Below are 17,628 nucleotides of genomic sequence, written 5' to 3'. Positions count from 1 at the left end.
TTCTGTCGGTGCTGTGCTTTTTTGGAAATCGAATTTCCCAGAGGAACCCACCCGAGGGATTAATAAAGTTCTATCTAATCTAATCTAATCTAATCTAACAATTTTAGGTCCAGCTTTCAGCCCCTTTTAAAGGACCAGGAATCTATACTCCAACCTTGTGAATTGGTGGAAACATGCAAAACAAAGAATAAAATGCTATATAATAAAATATTGCAAAGAAAGATAAAAAATAAATTAATCAAAATTGATGTTAAATTCCACACAAAAAGAAATTGGCAATATATATTCTACTGACAATTCTAATGGTGTAAGTATGGATAGAGATTACTGCAGGACACTTTTTAGAAAAAAGCTTGTACATTTAAAGTGCAGAAGCAGGAATATATGCAAATGAAAGATGCTCTGCCTATTTTTTCAGAAAAGTCAAAATACATTGTAAAAGAAGATCAATAAAGGAACTGCAAAGGAATGATGGGGTCATGGCTAAAACAGGAGGAACTATTGGAGGAGGCTGCATCACATTGCACCCAACTTTTTCAAGTCACTTTTGAAATGGGGAGTACATTTTTACATTTGTTTTTTGTTTGTTTTGGGGGGGTTTTTTACCCTTGGATAAAAAAGGAAAATTAGAAACAGATATTACTAAAGAAGAACTATACATTGCTTTGAATTCAATGAAAAACAGGAAGGTGCCTGGAATAGATAGACTGAGACGAGAAATTTACATGACATTTTGGGATTTACTGAGAAGCCATTTGGGAGAGATTATCAATGAAATGAAATTGAAATGAAATTTATAGCAGTTAGGAAACGAGTAAGAGCATGCACATGTGTGATCTCTCTATTGTATAAAAATATTATGTGTGAAATACAAGATATTGTATCAGACAATTGTAAACCGATTAGCTGCAGCCCTGCCATATATATTTGATAAAGATCAAACAAGTGGGGTTAAAGGAAAGAATATTTCATGGAACATCCAACTTCATTTACATGTTTGGGCTTTTTAGAAGATAGACATTTGCCATCTGTATCACACTAGATCAAGAGGGGGCTTTTAATAGAGTTAATCATGGTTTTATAGAAGGGTCTGTGAAGGTTCTCAGTCATCCAGGTCATCGTAGACTAAGGAGCTTGGAAAGAAAAGCGTCTGGACTTGTTTAAGTTGCTTGAAGACGTTTCACCTCTCATCCGAGAAGCTTCTTCAGTTCTAGGGTCAAATGGTGGAGAGTCCCAGATTTAAACCCAGTGGGAGTTTCCCCCCAAAGACGGACAAAGGACCCCCCTCTACCTAATCACATGAGCCAAGGTGTGAAAGCGGGTGTGGGTCACAATCAGCCAGGGTAGTAGTGGCCTTTCGCACATGCGTTGTACGGATCGGGTAGTGACAAGCACAAAGTGTGAACACTTCCCTCCAGTCCAGAGACAAACCACACACCACCTAACAGAACTCTATCAGCCTCTAGTGGAGATTAGTGGGAACTTTATACTGTGGGAAGATTATACTGAACACAAAGTCCTGTTTAGTGTAGTACTTTACTACAAAGTCTTCATTCATTCAGTAACCTTTTCTCTAATAACAGAGCTTTCAGAGACTTGATAAACAGCAGGACACTATTATATCTGTTTCTTCTATTTCCTTTGAACATGTGATCAGGGGAGAGCGCGAACGCAGTCCCCCACTACCAGAAATTATGCAGTCGAGATTCCCACATTTGGGGAATTCGCAGGGGTCAGCACAACCGGAGTGCAATGGCTGAGCCTCGCCCTGGGTGAACCACCTTCTTGATCATGGTATCTCCCCTGCCAGGTAAGTATGAGTTGTTCACCTCACACATGGGGGACTCTTTCACACACAAACCCTGCACACTCACGGTGCTCACAATCTCACAATCAACACAAACACAGCCTGCAGGAGGCTGGGACTACACACTAGTTATATACACAGGAAGGAGCTTCCAACAGAGCCACATCAGGTTATTTAGTTTAAAATATACGGGGAGTCTTTCCCATCATGCATTGCTGCATCTGCACAACAAAAGCTAACTGAAAGATCACAATAGTTAATCAATTTAACCTCCTTAAATCCACCAACAAACCAACAGGAAGTTCAAGTAACTCCAAGTTGAATCAAACTGCAGCTGAAAACTGTTTGATTCACGTCTGATGTTTAGAAAAAAGGAAAAAACGCATAAAGCGCACACGTTTTCTGCAACAGCACAACCACTTCCTGTTCCTTTGTTATGTGCTGCTGAACAGTTGACTCGTCCTCACTGCTGCTGCCCCCTACTGTCCCGGAGTAGGAACAACACTGTTTATTGCACACACATATTCTAAGAGCTTCCTTGTGTGTAAACAACAGCAAAGAAGGAATAAGATGAGTTTCTGTCATAATCAGACTGAACATCCACTCTATCATCACATTACACTGTCTGCAAAGCTCATTTCAGCCTTGTAGAAACATCTGCACAGATTAGAGGATGGTGGCATGTAAGGCTACCAGTGGCATGAAGTCGTATATGAGGGACAAGCCCACAAAGTGTGAATACAAACGGTTTGTTCAAGCTGTTTGGGCACCGGGTCACACGTGACAGTTTTTTGTGTACACAGGAAAGAGTGAGGTCAACATAAGTTATGGTCTGAGCTGCTCGTCTGTCATAGATCTTTAAACCATTTTCTTTGCTCGGTGGTGGCTACACTTTGGCTAACTGTTCTACCAGCCCTGCCCTCTTCCACAATCTGCATAACACACATGCTGGCTGCTGTGGAACCATTAGAGGAAAGAAAAGGGAAAAAACAGGCTGTCTTTCTGCACATGGACAAAAAAGACTTTCCTAACACGACTGAGAGGGACGAGCTGCCCTGGATTAGAAAAGAAGCTGCTGTTTGTTAAGTGGATGAACACTCGGGAGGTGACAGTGTGCTCCACAGTGCACAAAGGACTTCAGTGAAAAGACTGTGCAGCACAAAGCTTTCACCAACATCTTCCTCAACAGAGCCTTAATAAACAGCAGGACACTGCCTCAGTATCTGCTTCCTCTGTTTTCTTTGAACATGTGATCAGGGGAGAGCGCGAACGCAGTCCCCCACTACCAGAAATTATGCAGTCGAGATTCCCACATTTGGGGAATTCGCAGGGGTCAGCACAACCGGAGTGCAATGGCTGAGCCTCGCCCTGGGTGAACCACCTTCTTGATCATGGTATCTCCCCTGCCAGGTAAGTATGAGTTGTTCACCTCACACATGGGGGACTCTTTCACACACAAACCCTGCACACTCACGGTGCTCACAATCTCACAATCAACACAAACACAGCCTGCAGGAGGCTGGGACTACACACTAGTTATATACACAGGAAGGAGCTTCCAACAGAGCCACATCAGGTTATTTAGTTTAAAATATACGGGGAGTCTTTCCCATCATGCATTGCTGCATCTGCACAACAAAAGCTAACTGAAAGATCACAATAGTTAATCAATTTAACCTCCTTAAATCCACCAACAAACAGGAAGTTCAATTAACTCCAAGTTAAATCAAACTGCAGCTGAAAACCTTTTGATTCACATTTGATGCTCAGGAAGAAAAAATCAACAACAACACACAAAACACACACGTTTTCTGCTAACAGCACAACCACTTCCTGTTCTTTTGTCTTCTCCTGCTGGACAGCTGACTGTCCTACTCCTGCTGCCCCCTGTTGTCCTGGAGTGGGAACGCTCACTTTTATGATGTGATGGGGTTAGATCTGAGATTTTGAGACACCTTCACACTGTGCTCAACTCCTTCAAGAGGAGGATGTAGATTTTGATAGTCAGAGGACCTTCGGACTGATTTTTTAGACATAAAAGTTCCACCAGATATTTGAAAAAAACAAAACAAGACTTAGAAACTAATATTACTTTAGATGACCTGTTGGTTTCTTTAAAATCTATTAAAGAGAAGATGGATGTTTACTTACACCTTCCGAGTGTGAAGTGTAACGCCGGCATTCTTCCTGACATATACCACACAATTCATATCGTTATAATATCAACAACCCCTCAAATTATATTGGAAGCGAGATGAAGGCCTACAGAAGTTGGCATGCTTATCGGAATTTTGTCTTAAGATGAGTAACAAACCCCAGTATCTGTAATCTGCTTGGAACTGTAGTCACTGGATCAAGTGGACCACGGTCACTGCTGAGGTATTTCCCTGATTTTAATTATATTTTGATATCAAGTCAAGTCAAGTCAACTTTATTTGTCAATTCTGCCACATGTACAGGACATACAGAGAATAGAAATTTCGTTACTCTCAAACCCTAGATGAAATAGCAAATGAACATTTAAATATAAGAGAGTGATTAGAAAATGCAAATAAATAATTAAAAAGTAAAAATTTAAATAAATACAATACAATTTTACGTATAACAAGTAAGCTATGCAACATACAATATACAATATTCAAGTAAGGGTAAATATTGACAGGTCTCTGTCCGTTATCCCTTACATTGTCAACGAGTCACTTAAAGGATCTCATTTTACATCTTATTTCTTTTGAGCATCTGGGAATATAACTTTCCATCTAGAGCAGGGCGATATGGCCAAAAATATTTATCACGATATATATTTGAAAATGCTCGCACTGGAACGGTTCGCAGCCGAGTGTGACGCAGCTGGAATGAGGATCAGCACCTCCAAATCTGAGGCCATGGTTCTCAGCCGGAAAAGGGTGGAGTGCCCACTCCGGGTCGGGGATGAGTTCCTGCCCCAAGTGGAGGAGTTCAAGTATCTCGGGGTCTTGTTCGCGAGTGATGGGAGAAGGGAGCCGGAGATCGACAGACGGATTGGGGCTGCGGCTGCAGTAATGCGGACGCTGCACCGGTCAGTCGTGGTGAAGAGGGAGCTGAGTGTAAAAGCGAAGCTCTCAATTTACCGGTCGATCTACGTCCCTACCCTCACCTATGGCCACGAGCTGTGGGTAGTGACCGAAAGAACGAGATCGCGGATACAAGCGGCGGAAATGAGCTTCCTCCGAAGGGTGGCTGGCCTCTCCCTTAGAGATAGGGTGAGAAGTTCGGCCATCCGGGAGGGGCTCAGAGTAGAGCAGCTGCTGCTCCACATCGAAAGGAGCCAGCTGAGGTGGTTCGGGCATCTGGCAAGGATGCCCCCTGGGCGCCTCCTGGGCGAGGTGTTCCAGGCATGTCCCACCGGGAGGAGGCCCCGGGGCAGACCCAGGACACGCTGGAGAGATTATATCTCTCGGCTGGCCTGGGAACGCCTTGGTATTCTCCCGGACAAGCTGGAGGAGGTGGCTGGGGAGAGCGAGGTCTGGACCTCTTTGCTTAGGCTGCTACCCCCGCGACCCGACCTCGGATAAGCGGATGAAGATGGATGGATGGATGGATGGATATATTTGAAAATTTGCGATAACGATATAACTGACAATGTAATTGACACGAGACAAAATACAACTCCACAAGTTTACTAGCGCAAAAAACCCCATCCATTTATTTTCACTCAAACAAGCAGCTGTTTTTTTTATGTGCATTAAAGCTTTATAAAAATGTAACAGTGCAAATGCAAATTCCTTGCTGAAAGTTTAACCAAAAGCCATTTCCAGTAGAAATGGGCTGACATATCCTGAGCATAACCATGTATAATATCCACTGAAGTTAAAAAGAGGTGCTTTGCTACATTATACTGTGATGTGCCAAATAAAAAAGTTAAATATGTAATTTTCGGACCATAAGGTGCACGGGATTATAAGGCACATTAAGCGAAACAAAGCATTCAGATAAATCAAACTTTATTCAACTTTATTTATCTTGCTTCCTCCACTTCTGTACCATTGATTCATTAATGCTGTATTCTATCACAGCTGCTCTATTCCTGTGTTGTTGCAGTATATTATTTACTAACCTTGTATTGTGCATGGATTATCTCAGTTGTTCTCCTGACTGAAGTTTGGTCCGTGTACAGCATCCTGCCATGCGATTGTATTTGTCTCTAACCATCAGGAACCTTCACGTTAACTTTTATCGAGTGGAAAAGTGTTAGCGTTGATTCGTCCAGCTTCACTGTGTGTGTTATGCTAACATAGCTGTGTCGCTAGCGATCACGTAGCACATCATTATATACCAGCTAGCCCAACTTCAGTAACCCTACAAACGTCACTGCTGTTTAGTTTCCTGTCTTCATTTATGTTGGAAGTGATAGCAGAGCTGTACGTTTGAATTTTTTCAGAAATCTCTCAGTCAGAACATGCTATATTATGCTTAGGTAACTAGCGAAACTAGCGAGCTAACTTCCGCTAACTTCCTGCTAGCTTCTAACTTCGTTAAGTGTAATAAATTCTGTTTTCATGGATGCCTGGCTGTTAAACTTCATAGTTACACCTGGTAAAGCAGCAATGCTGATCGTTTTATTAAAGATGAAAGAATTTAGACAGTTTTTAACTATCAGTGATGTTGTTCGTTTGACTTTGGGACATGAAGAGGACGGAATTTATGACCCAGATTACTCCCAGATTTATGAGCGCGTTAGTCCGACAAATACGGCAATAATGACGGGCTGCTTGCATGTTCTACAAAAAAATGTGTCTGACGGACAAATTCCAGTTCCACATCACTGAAGTGGCACCATTTTTACAAACTAATTCTGGTTCATCCGTTTCACTCAACGATCCGCTTTCTCCCTTCTCATTCTCTGTTGCCGCCATGCTTTTTCGGCCATGTGCGTATGAAAACAAAGGCACTGTGCATGCATGTTTTATCCATATTCTATCGTGATATTACATTTTCTTATCGTTGCCTAACATTGTACCGGTATTACCATGAACGGTATAATATGGCCCAGCCCTATTGCCATCTGTCCTTAATTGCATCCCAGCCCCATATTTCTGCAATTTCCATCTCAACCCACTTAAAGAGTCCATTCTCAGCCCACTTATGATCCTTTGTTGTAGCCCGTCTTGTATACCATAATTTAACTTTAATCAAAGATATCCAATTCACTACTAGCAACAGATATTCTTTCTTTACATGTATTCATGTCAAAAAATACAATATCTTCATAAGTAAATAAAGTAAGGCAAGCAAATAGTCTTTTCAATAGGTTTCAAAGGGATCTAACGAACAGGCAATCCCACGATCTTATCTTCAGCCAAAGGTGAGTAATTAAAAAAATTCAGAGGAATAGGAAGTCAAAATCTGAGAAACACTTGACATTTATGAATATATCTTTGAGACAATAAGGTGTACAAGTTGCTGTAATAAAGCACGTCCAACTTTAAAGGGATATGTGGAATACTTTTACCGCCATTCTCTATAGATTGATAAAGAGTTTCCTGTTTAATATATTCATTACCACTCTAAAACAAACTAAACATTGTCATTTCTTTTCTAACTAATTCATGCATGGCGAATATGCAAGCTGGTGTAGCAGGATAGGAAGTATATCCATTCTCGTCGCCAATATTTTGCTACAAAAAATTGTGACTGGTTGTAGTTACTGTAGTGACTGGTTGTAGTTACACTGCTAGTAAAACGTTTGTTGTTTTTCCACATGTTTAGGGGGGTGCACCGTTCCTGGAGATACTGCAATACCAGGTCGATGCGTGGAGTGGACGGAGCAAGCCCCTATTCCATCTCCCTGTTCCAAAAATCAATTTAATATATGGTCCCCGGATAGGGGACGTATCAGATATTAAACTGATAAGAACAGATACTACACTTGATCTTAGCCAAAAGGCCGAGAAGCGATACCGGGAATACGTCGGAGCAGACGGAGTCACTCCCCGCACAGTCTCCCTCACTCACGGTTCGGAAACTAAACTGCTCGCCATTTCAGACCATCGTATAAAACAGCAACCATGAGATCATTAGATAACGTATAACCAGTGTAATGTCGATGTATGTTATTTGAATCTGCTAGCTTTAGCAAATATACCTTCTTCTGTCTTCTTAGACACGTGGTACGCTTTAGTCCAATAGGAAGCAGAAAAGCAAAAAACAAGAAATAAACATAATAAATTTAGTTTACATTCATGCCAACACTCACGCTTATCACGCTAAATATGAGTGTTATTTTAACTTCATTAAACGGAATAAATTTCTGGTAAAGTAAATTAATGTTTTTATGTTTCTCGTTAAGAAAAAACAAACTTTACTAGCGGTCTCTGGTGGCGCGGAGGGCGAACTACACTCTATATGTTACATGCTCCGCTATTAAGAAAAAAATTAACCACTCGGTGACAAACCGCAAATATTAACGCAAATCTTTCTCTTTTTGTTCTGGCTCGAGTTTTCCTTGCAGAACACCCTCTACATGACAGCAGCAGATACCAGTCAAAGTCTGACAACATCCTACCGCTAACATGCGACAAAGTAAAGTTAGCGCATACTTTGAGTCAACAAACTTAATAAAAGTCTCCCGTAAATCCATCTGTCTGAGAACTAAACACGCTATAAATATTCTGCAGGCGCGCCTGGTGTGAGGAAGACGTCATTATCACGAAAATGGCGACTGTGGTTGAGACCTCCTCACCCCACAAATCCATGAAGAGCCGTGAGTTGGTAAACCCAAACCTTTTAAATACTACCCGAAAAACAGAAAGGGTGTTTTTTTAATTGATACAGTGGTCTCAATGTGAACTAATAATTATAAATTATAAAGTTATTAGGTAGAAATTGACTTACTAAAAGTCTCCTCCAACCTGCTAATTGATGCTCAGGTGGCGTCAAACTGTAGCGAGTCAAGCTAACGGCACCTGGGTTTGAGCATGCGCACTAGTCCTGATTTTGACTTTACAAACTACACATCAGCCGTTACGGTTAATCAATATATGTTATATAAAATATACTCAGTTCTGACATATAAGCAATAATAGCTGTTAGTATGTCTGTCATGTAAACAGTTTATCTAAAATACAAAGCAAACGAAAAGACTGCATATAGATGCTCAATGCAGCCTCTTCTCAAATAATGCTCTGCTGTTCTCAATTTGTTCGATCATTATGTCGGAAATTCTAAATAATTTTAAATCTTAGGTTTTCATATCTACGACTAAAGAGGTTTAGTCACTACTGAGAGACTTTGCCATTATTTTTGATGGATTGAGAGAAAATTTATTTAAAGAAACCTGCATGATTTTTATCCAAAAGAGCCTCAATTGACCTAAAAGCTTTGTTTCATTAGCCATAACACTCCTGGTCCCCTGCCTTGAATTAAGGTATTTTATTCAGGTCCAAAACACTCAGATAAAGTCGTGTATTCAGCTGACACAGAGCATGAATAGTTCTGATGGTAACATCAGACTGTTTAGGCGAAATTAGTGCAAAGATGTTAAAAATCACTAAAGGTGTTCTAGCAAGCAACACGTGCTGAATTTTAAAGTGGTGGAATTCTGGCTAAAGTCTGTAGTGAGAGTAGGGAGCAAGTGAAAGACAGTCTGAAGATGTGGAAGTATGCTCTGGACATAAAGAGGAATGGAAATCAGTAGAAGAAAGACAGATTACATGTGTTTGAATGTGAGGGAGGCAGGTGGGACGGTGAAGATGCAAGGAGCAGGGACGGTCTAAATACCTGGGCAACAGACAGTAAAGAGAGTGCAGACAGGGTGGAGTGGGTGGGTGGATCAAATCAATTTTATTGTCACATCACATGTGCTGGTACACTGGTTCAGCACATGTGAGTTAAATTCTTGTGTGCAGCTTCACAAGCAACAGTGGTGTGCACAATCCAGGAAATATAAAAAACAAAATCTACGAATAATAAATATGAGAAACATAAACATAAATATATGTACAAATATGAGAATGTGTGCACATTACTAAATATTCATACCAAATATATATACATACATATATATACACGTGTATATACATATGTATAACATATGCAGAAGTCAGCAGATGAATACTTTGCAATATGGAGTTTATAAGTGTCAAAGTTTCGATAAGTGAAAGTGAAGTGTCTATGAAGTGTTAGTGGTCAGTGTTCAGCAGTCTGGTGGCCTGATGGAAGAAGCTGTCTCTCAGTCTGCCAGTTCATGACCGGATACTGCAGAACCTCCTGCCTGATGGAAGTAGTTTGAACAGTTTATGGCTGCAGTGACTGGAGTCCTTGATGATCCTCCCTGCTTTGGTCAGGCACTGCTTCTTGTAGATGTCCTAGAGGGAGGGAAGCTCACCTCCAATTATCCTTTCAGGACAGCGCACCACTCTGTGGAGAGCTTTGAGGTTGTAGGTAGTGCTGTTGCCATATCAAGAAGTGATGCATCTAGTGAGGATGCTCTCAATGGTACAACAGTAGAAGGTTTTGAGGATGCTGGGGCTCACTTTTCAATTACTTTGCAATGATGTTGGAGTTGCTAGTGGCCGTGCAGTTGTAGGTGTAGAGTGAGTACAGGAGAGGGCTCAGTACACACCCCAGTGGAGCACCAGTGTTCATTATGGCAGGTGATGAGGTAATGCTGCCACGTCTGACTACTTGGTGTCTGTCAGACAGGAAGTTAAGGATCCAGCTGCAGAGAGAGCTGCTCAGTCCTAGATCCTGCAGTTTCCATTGAGGAAAGAATGGTATTGAATGCTGAGCTGTAATCTACAAACAGCATTCTCACAAATGTGTCTCTCCTCTCCAGGTGCAAGAGGGCAGTACTTAGTGTCAGGGCTACGGCGTCATCAGTGGACCTGTTGTGGTGGTATGCAAATTGGTCCATTGATTTGGGTAGTGCAGAGCAGATGACGTTCCTGACCAGCCTCTCAAAGCATGGGTACAGGGAAGATGGTGGCCATTTTGAAGCAGGCTGGGATCACAGACAGAGAGAGGGAGCAGTAGATATTTGTGAACACTCCAGCCAGCTGAGCCACGAATAACATGAGGACACGACCGACAATCCCGTCAGGACCAGTGCATTCCCCTGTCTGAAGCACTTCTGCACATCCTCCTCAGACACCAAAGTATGTATAGTTTGGAGGCAGTGGAAATGAAAAAGAAACAGGAGGTCGCGCTGAAGATAGACAGAAAGATAATTAAATCAGAGGGACATCTGAAAAGGAAATTATGTAACCACATAATTTCTTTAGGGATTAATAAAGTTTTCTGATTCTGAGAGAGGCAAGGCTGAGAAGATTTAGACTTGTGTAGGGAAGGAACAATGGATATACTGGACAAAAGATGCTGAAGATGGAGCTGCCAGGCAAGAGGAAAAGAGGAAGGGTCCTAAAAAGGCAGCAGATCTGCTGCAGCGGCCCCTGTAGAGAGCAGTAAGTTTTCCTAACTGTACTTGTTATGTAAAAGTATATGCGGAAAATTAAAGTCAAAAGTAGAAGAACCACGCAGTTCATGTAGTAGTTTCCGTTTCAAACAGGAAAGGTCTTTTTCTGTTGTTTGGCGATCAATGAAGTTTTTTATTGATGTAATTATTTTTTTAATGTGTTATTTATTTGTTTATTTAGACAATGTTTAAAACGCCTGGATGAGGCGCCTGCTGAGTGCCGATACTAGTTTTACTTTTGCTAAAACAACGATCGGACTAAACATATGTTTTTGAAACGTTTATGAAAATTATGACGGACAAAGTTCACGGAACGACTTTCCACAGGGCTTTGCTCCGGCATTACGGTTAGCGTACCGGTCCATCAACACTTCCGGTCCGACCTTTTTCTCCCTCCGCCCCGGTGCCGTTTCACTTTGCGGCCCACGTGCGGCGTTAATTCGGGTTTTTAGCTTAAAAAAACCAAGTAAAAGTTTGGACCAAATGGCGTCGTCTATCGAGCAGATGAGGGCGAACGTGGGGAAGCTTCTCAGAGGAATCGACAGGTACAAAGAACAACAGCAGACCGAGCTAACAGCTTAGCCTGGTTGCTAATATCGCAAGCTAACGTTTGGTGCAGTGAGTCAGTGGTGGCTAGCCCATGCAGGGAAGCTTGATCCCTCATTAAACGAGTTTTATTGTTGGTTAATTACACCAACATTATATTAAAGAAATAATAAGTCAGAGTTAACAAATATTGGATAAAATATGTTTAATGTTCGTGTTGGATTTATACAGCTGCTAGCATTAGCCGGGTTTGCTCCATTGAACTGTAGACAATTTGTATTGGTCATAAAGGGAGAAACCCTGGCTTCTGCGGTATATTGTTGTTTACTGATTTTCATTAGATGGACATTAACGGTTCATTCAGGTTAAAAGCGGTGATCAAAGATATTTCACACAAAGGAAGTCATTTACTGCATGAAAAGGATTGTTTTCATCAGCCCAGGGTTCATTTTCTGCTTTCACACAGAAAATTAACCATTTACGCAGCTGTTGTCACCTGAGGCTCAACTGGTGGACCTTTCCACCGTCTATGATTTGAAATGATCACTAATTTGTAATCATAATACCTTACTAACCCAAGACAATTGCTCTGTTATAGAGCAGGGGTCCCCAATCCCAGTCCACAGGGGCCGGTATCCCTGCGGGTTTTAGATCTCACCCTAGGTCAACACACCTGAATCACATGATTAGTTCATTACCAGGCCTCTGGAGAACTTCAAGACATGTTGAGGAGGTAATTTATCCATTTAAATCAGCTGTGATGGATCAAGGACACATCTAAAACCTGCAGGGACATCGGCCCTCGTGGACTGGGATTGGGGACCCCTGTTATAGAGGCCCAGTTAAGATATAAACGTAAAAGACAGGAAATTGTAAACGCTATATTTAAAAAAAAAAAAAAAAAAAAAAAAACAAGGGAAAAAGTAAGGTGCAAATAAGATATGGCGATTTAAGAAAGCCCAGATGTCATAAGGAGGAGTCGTAAAGTTTGTTGGCCACAGGTGGGAAGGATTTCTCATGGTGTTCTGTGATGGATTATCTTTTGCTAAATGTGCTCCTGTTGCTTTCCAGTTTGAACGGAGGACCTGCGAATATTTGTCCAGTAGTGTCTGAATTTCGCTAGCCACGCTGTCTGGCATACAGTGCTGCAGACACACACTCTGTGGTTTCAACTATCCAGGGAAGCATGCAGCTGCCCCCAGTTAGTTTGATATCAAGTACGGTTGGTTTGATGGTTTTGAAGGCACTGAAAAGGTTAAAAAAAACAATACACAAAAACTCTCACAATGCTCGCTAGCTTTGTAGACCTGGCTAAGCAGGTAGAGACTGGCGTCCTCGTCTGGGCTGGTAGATAAACTGCAGAGGGATCCATCAGTGGGCTGATCACGTGCCGGGGCTGGTCTAGGATGAATATCTCCAAAGTATTCATAATACACAATATCAGGGCCACTGGGATGGCATGACCTCTTCCACAGCGTGGGAACCCAATGTAGAATCAGGGTTATCCTGAAGATGTAGTGCAACTCTCGACAAACCTATTTTAAGCTTATAAGCACATAAATGAAAAAAAAGCACTGAAACATTTGCTTTTATTTATGGATAATAATCTCATCTCCCCTCACAGGTACAACCCAGAAAACCTTGCAACGCTGGAGCGCTACGTGGAGACGCAAGCGAGAGAAAATGCCTACGACCTGGAAGCAAACCTTGCTGTGCTCAAGCTGTAAGTTACATAAGTTACCCAAACAGCAGCTATTCAACTTTAAGACACTGGATTTTTTTAAAATATAAATAAATAAAATAAAAATTTAATGATAGAAAAAAAAAAATAGGTGGAGGAAGTTTTATCCAATAGGGGAGTCAAGCCCTGACTATGGCCTGATTCTGATCATAAAACAAAGGCAGCTCAGTCTCTGCCAGCCTGCCTCTACTGCTGGATGTCGGCTCCAGGAAGCAGCAGACTTGCCTTCGGTAGGAAAGAAAGCGACTTTTACACACTGCTAAAAATATTACCGACTCTAAATAATTTGGGGACAGAGGCCGCTCTTAGGAATATACCAGAATGGTCTTTATTTGATTTACCTGTTGGATACCTTGATGTTTGAGTGGTGATGACTCTAATCTTGACATCTGTGCAGGTACCAGTTTAATCCAGCATACTTCCAGACTCAAGTGACCTCACAGATTCTGCTGAAGGCGCTGACCAACCTGCCACACACCGACTTCACACTCTGCAAGTGCATGATCGACCAGACACACGTATCCTTTTGGTGCTTTTTCTCTGAGCGTTGCATTCTGGGAGATTTATATGTGACAGGTTCTCTGTGTGTGTGTGTGTGTGTGTGTGTGTGTGTGTGTGTGTGTGTGTGTGTGTGTGTGTGTGTGTGTGTGTGTGTGTGTGTGTGCAGATTGGAGTTATGGAAACTTTAAGAAGTTGATTAGAAGTTCATACTTCTGTCCCACTTTGGACAGACATCTTTTTTTTTTTTTGCTGAGTATGAATATTAATCCTTCTACACTGCTGCAGTAGAAATGTCTCCATTGTGCCTGATGGAGGTCCACCTCCTGTTATACCCAATGTAATCCTCAGTGAATTGAGCTAACCAGCTAAAATAATTATTTCCTCCCATTCTAGACAAAGTTGAAATAGTATTGAGATGTTGTCTGAATTCCACGTTCATGCAGGTCATTAACAATGTGAAATCAGAATTTTCTGTAGGTGTTAAATGTTTGTTGTTATAAATTACTGGAAGAAAAAAATATCTGTGCCAAAAAGATTAAAAGCACTATGAGTTATTATTTATTTTAGGATGCAACCCCCCCCCCCCCCCACACACACACACACACACACACACACACACACACACACACACACACACACAGTATTCAGCTCCATGGGGCCCTGTTCATGGTGGAGTACCTCGAGAGCGCTCCCTTTGGAACAGGAAGTCTATCGAGTGGCAGTTCTTGCTTATATCAGAAATTCCCTGATTAAGGCTGTATTGGTGGTGTTAGAGAATCTTTGCGCAGGGCTGTGTATAAACAGATCAGGGTGGTGCTGGTGGCGGAGCTTGGCTCTGTGTTGGGGTCAGGGGGGCATTTCCTTGACTACTGTGTCGCAGCAGGAGGAGCGGCCCATCAGACAGATCCTCTATCTGGGGAACCTGCTGGAGACGTGCCACTTCCAGAGCTTCTGGGTACGAAACTCACACTAAACCACATGCACATAATCTCTGCATCCATGTAAGAGAAACACAATAAAACCTCAACAGGGCCATCAGCTGAAGGGCTGTGCTGAGGACACATGGTTTCCAGAAACTATTAGTATGGCCTTTTTTCTCAAGCAACAAAGTAGCTCGTAGAATTCAGCTTTTAGGCTGTTTTCTGCTTTTCTTTTTTTTTTTAGCTTCTCCTTTCCCAGCAGGAGCAGCAGAGTTCAAAGGGCAAGTCAAAGTGGTTGGTCCAGACGCTAGCGTGCGTTGATTGGTTGACCATAGAAACAAGCTCGCAATGTTAGCATTTAAAAAAAATGGAATGAAAAAGCACGGGCAGCACGGTGGCACGGTGGTTAGCACTGTTGCCGTACAGCAAGAAGGTCCTGAGTTCAATTCCACCATCAGGCCGGGGTCTTTCTGTGTGGAGTTTGCATGTTCTCCCCGTGTTTGCGTGGGTTCTCTCCGGGTACTCCGGCTTCCTCCCACTGTCCAAAGACTTGCAGCTTGTGGGGATAGGTTAATTGGATAATCCAAATTGTCACTAGGTGTGAATGTGAGTGTGAATGGTTGTCTGTCCCTGTGTGTTAGCCCTGCGACAGACTGGCGACCTGTCCAGGGTGTACCCTGCCTTTCGCCCTATGACAGCTGGGATAGGCTCCAGCGCCCCCCGCCACCCTGAAAAGGATAAGCGGAAGCGAATGGATGGATGGATGGATGGAATGAAAAATGTGGACACACATCAAAAATTGTGTCCCGTCCTCCTGCTTCTACTTAAAATTGACATTAATCACCAAAACGGAACTCCGACCTGCCGGAGTCATCGGTGCTCATCTTTCCCTCAAACCTCACCTGCTGCTGTTCCCTTCGTTTTAGTGTGAACTGAATGAATGAATTGTGTCCTAATCTTTCTTAAGTAGTTTGTTTTCGGCCCAACTTGCTCTTTGAATGAAGTATTCTGCTTCTATTTGTCGAAATGCTTTTGAAGCACATTTAAAACAATTTTTATTATCATTTTAATCCTAATTGCCTTTCAGAACATTCCTGATTTCTGTGTTGCGATTTTTCTGGTTTTCTCGTGCTGATGTTTGTTTCCTCTCCTCTCTGTCCCGTCCTGGACAGACGAGTCTAGAGGAGAACAGAGAGCTCATCGATGGCATTACTGGTTTTGAGGACTCTGTGCGCAAGTGTGAGTATCGTCCTCTGACTCAGCACGTTGGGCAGCACGCCACTACACTGAACACAAACAGCTGGTTTAATTGAACAACCTGTGGAAAATTTCCAGGACAGACACGCCCACACAGTGCAGAGATGCAAATTCTGAGAATAAACCACATGAAACTGTTTGAACATGATAAAAACTCCAATGTTTTCTGTTTAGTTATCTGCCATGTTGTGGGCATCACCTACCAGACCATCGATCGCCGCTTACTGGCCGAGATGCTCGGAGACCCGCTGGGTAAGACCTTTGACACACACGTGTAAAAACCTGGCAGACGGCTCAGTGCAATCAACCTTTGATATTTAAAGACTATAAGTTGTTTTGACTGTGTGGCACGTAACAACGCGCATCTGTTAAATCAGCAGCTACAGAAGCTTCTAATGGGCACAGCTCAATATAAATCGTCCATCTTTAAAGTAAAGCGGACGATTGGACTCCATGTTGGTGGTAAATCTGTGTGAACCTCTGTTTTCTGTGTGTGCAGACACGCAGGTGAAGGTGTGGATGAACAAATACAGCTGGACGGAGAATGAGGATGGACAGATCTTCATCTTCAACCAGGAGGAGAGCGTCAAGCCCAAGAACATCGTGGAGAAGATCGACTTTGAGAGTGAGTGTTGCCGCTGCGCATATTAGTGCTGAAAAGTCACAGCTAATCAAAAAAACCCACCGAGAGTCAAACCACTCGAACGCCGCATTGTTCTAACTACTTGTGTTGTTTTACAAAAGCAAAATCGCCGGGGTTGTAATTAAAAAAATGTTGTTTTTAAAGAGGGATCTTATTTGTATCAGCATAAAATCCATTTGTTTATTCTGTTAAGTAAGACTCTTTAGTGTAAGACAATGCACCCCACCACCCCCTCGTAGGCCCGAAAAACCCGGGTCCTTGCAGGTCTTTTGTGTTTTATTTGTTTCACTGTGACTGGAAGTGAAGTCAGAGATTTCATATTCATACCTCATTTCCTTCTCTTTTCCCCGCTCTCCCTTTGTTTTCCTTTTGCAGGTGTATCCAGCATCATGGCCACATCTCAGTGATGGAAACGCATAAATACACTCACACACAAACAACCACACGCAGCAGTTAGGATGGAGTCAGACAGGTCATTAGTTTTCATAATCACAAGTTTTCTCAATAAAAGTAATTTATCATTTCCAGCTTGTCTGCGTTTGCTTCTTGATTGATTGATTTTTGATCTGTTCTCCTAAACGGTATCAGGGTGTTGGCTGAGAGCTGTTGGGAAGCCTTAAGGAGTCTTAAAGCTGCTACTTAGTCATCCTGTGGTGAAGGTGTTGTAATTTTAGGTTTGCTGCGTGTTGAGTGTGTGATGGTGTAAGAGGAAGTTGGGTGACTTAATGTTCACCCGCTCAGCGGCTTTGTGTTCTACACAGA

At 42.3% G+C, this 17,628-nt stretch overlaps 1 protein-coding gene and 3 non-coding genes across 5 annotated transcripts; 1 reads left to right on the top strand and 3 right to left on the bottom strand.

Annotated features, from left to right (window-relative positions):
- Window positions 1-1,654: 1,654 nt before the first annotated feature.
- Window positions 1,655-1,818, bottom strand: LOC121815559. The gene has a single exon (XR_006055183.1). It is a non-coding gene; the product is annotated as a U1 spliceosomal RNA (small nuclear RNA).
- A 1,243-nt stretch (window positions 1,819-3,061) lies between these two features.
- Window positions 3,062-3,225, bottom strand: LOC121815558. The gene has a single exon (XR_006055182.1). It is a non-coding gene; the product is annotated as a U1 spliceosomal RNA (small nuclear RNA).
- Window positions 3,226-7,554: 4,329 nt separating this feature from the next.
- On the bottom strand, window positions 7,555-7,745 carry LOC121815541. Its single transcript, XR_006055170.1, has one exon. It is a non-coding gene; the product is annotated as a U2 spliceosomal RNA (small nuclear RNA).
- A 3,874-nt stretch (window positions 7,746-11,619) lies between these two features.
- Window positions 11,620-17,393, top strand: eif3k (eukaryotic translation initiation factor 3, subunit K). Of its 2 annotated transcripts, none has more exons than XM_005937976.3 (8): window positions 11,620-11,803; window positions 13,429-13,527; window positions 13,943-14,063; window positions 14,927-15,001; window positions 16,139-16,205; window positions 16,398-16,475; window positions 16,723-16,848; window positions 17,242-17,393. In XM_005937976.3, exons 1-8 carry the CDS (start codon window positions 11,742-11,744, stop codon window positions 17,271-17,273), a joined length of 660 nt encoding a protein of 219 aa, XP_005938038.1. In that variant the 5' UTR covers window positions 11,620-11,741; the 3' UTR covers window positions 17,274-17,393. The 2 variants fall into 2 exon arrangements, with proteins under 2 accessions (XP_005938038.1, XP_005938037.1); XM_005937975.2 differs by having other exon boundaries at window positions 14,924-15,001.
- Window positions 17,394-17,628: the final 235 nt, after the last annotated feature.

Source organism: Haplochromis burtoni, unplaced genomic scaffold (genome assembly GCF_018398535.1).
Source record: "Haplochromis burtoni strain Fernald_Lab_line unplaced genomic scaffold, NCSU_Asbu1 Contig_238, whole genome shotgun sequence".
NCBI lineage: Eukaryota > Metazoa > Chordata > Actinopteri > Cichliformes > Cichlidae > Haplochromis > Haplochromis burtoni.
The sequence above is the reverse complement of the archived record's forward strand: the minus strand, read 5'-3'. Positions and strand labels throughout refer to the sequence as shown.

Bases quoted from the DNA above. Each gene is read 5' to 3' on its own strand.
- eif3k (XM_005937975.2), top strand. From the start codon at position 11,742: ATGGCGTCGTCTATCGAGCAGATGAGGGCGAACGTGGGGAAGCTTCTC. The intron at 15,002-16,138 runs GTACGAAACTCA...CGTCCTGGACAG, and splicing joins GCCACTTCCAGAGCTTCTGG to ACGAGTCTAGAGGAGAACAG. The intron at 16,849-17,241 runs GTGAGTGTTGCC...TTCCTTTTGCAG, and splicing joins GGAGAAGATCGACTTTGAGA to GTGTATCCAGCATCATGGCC.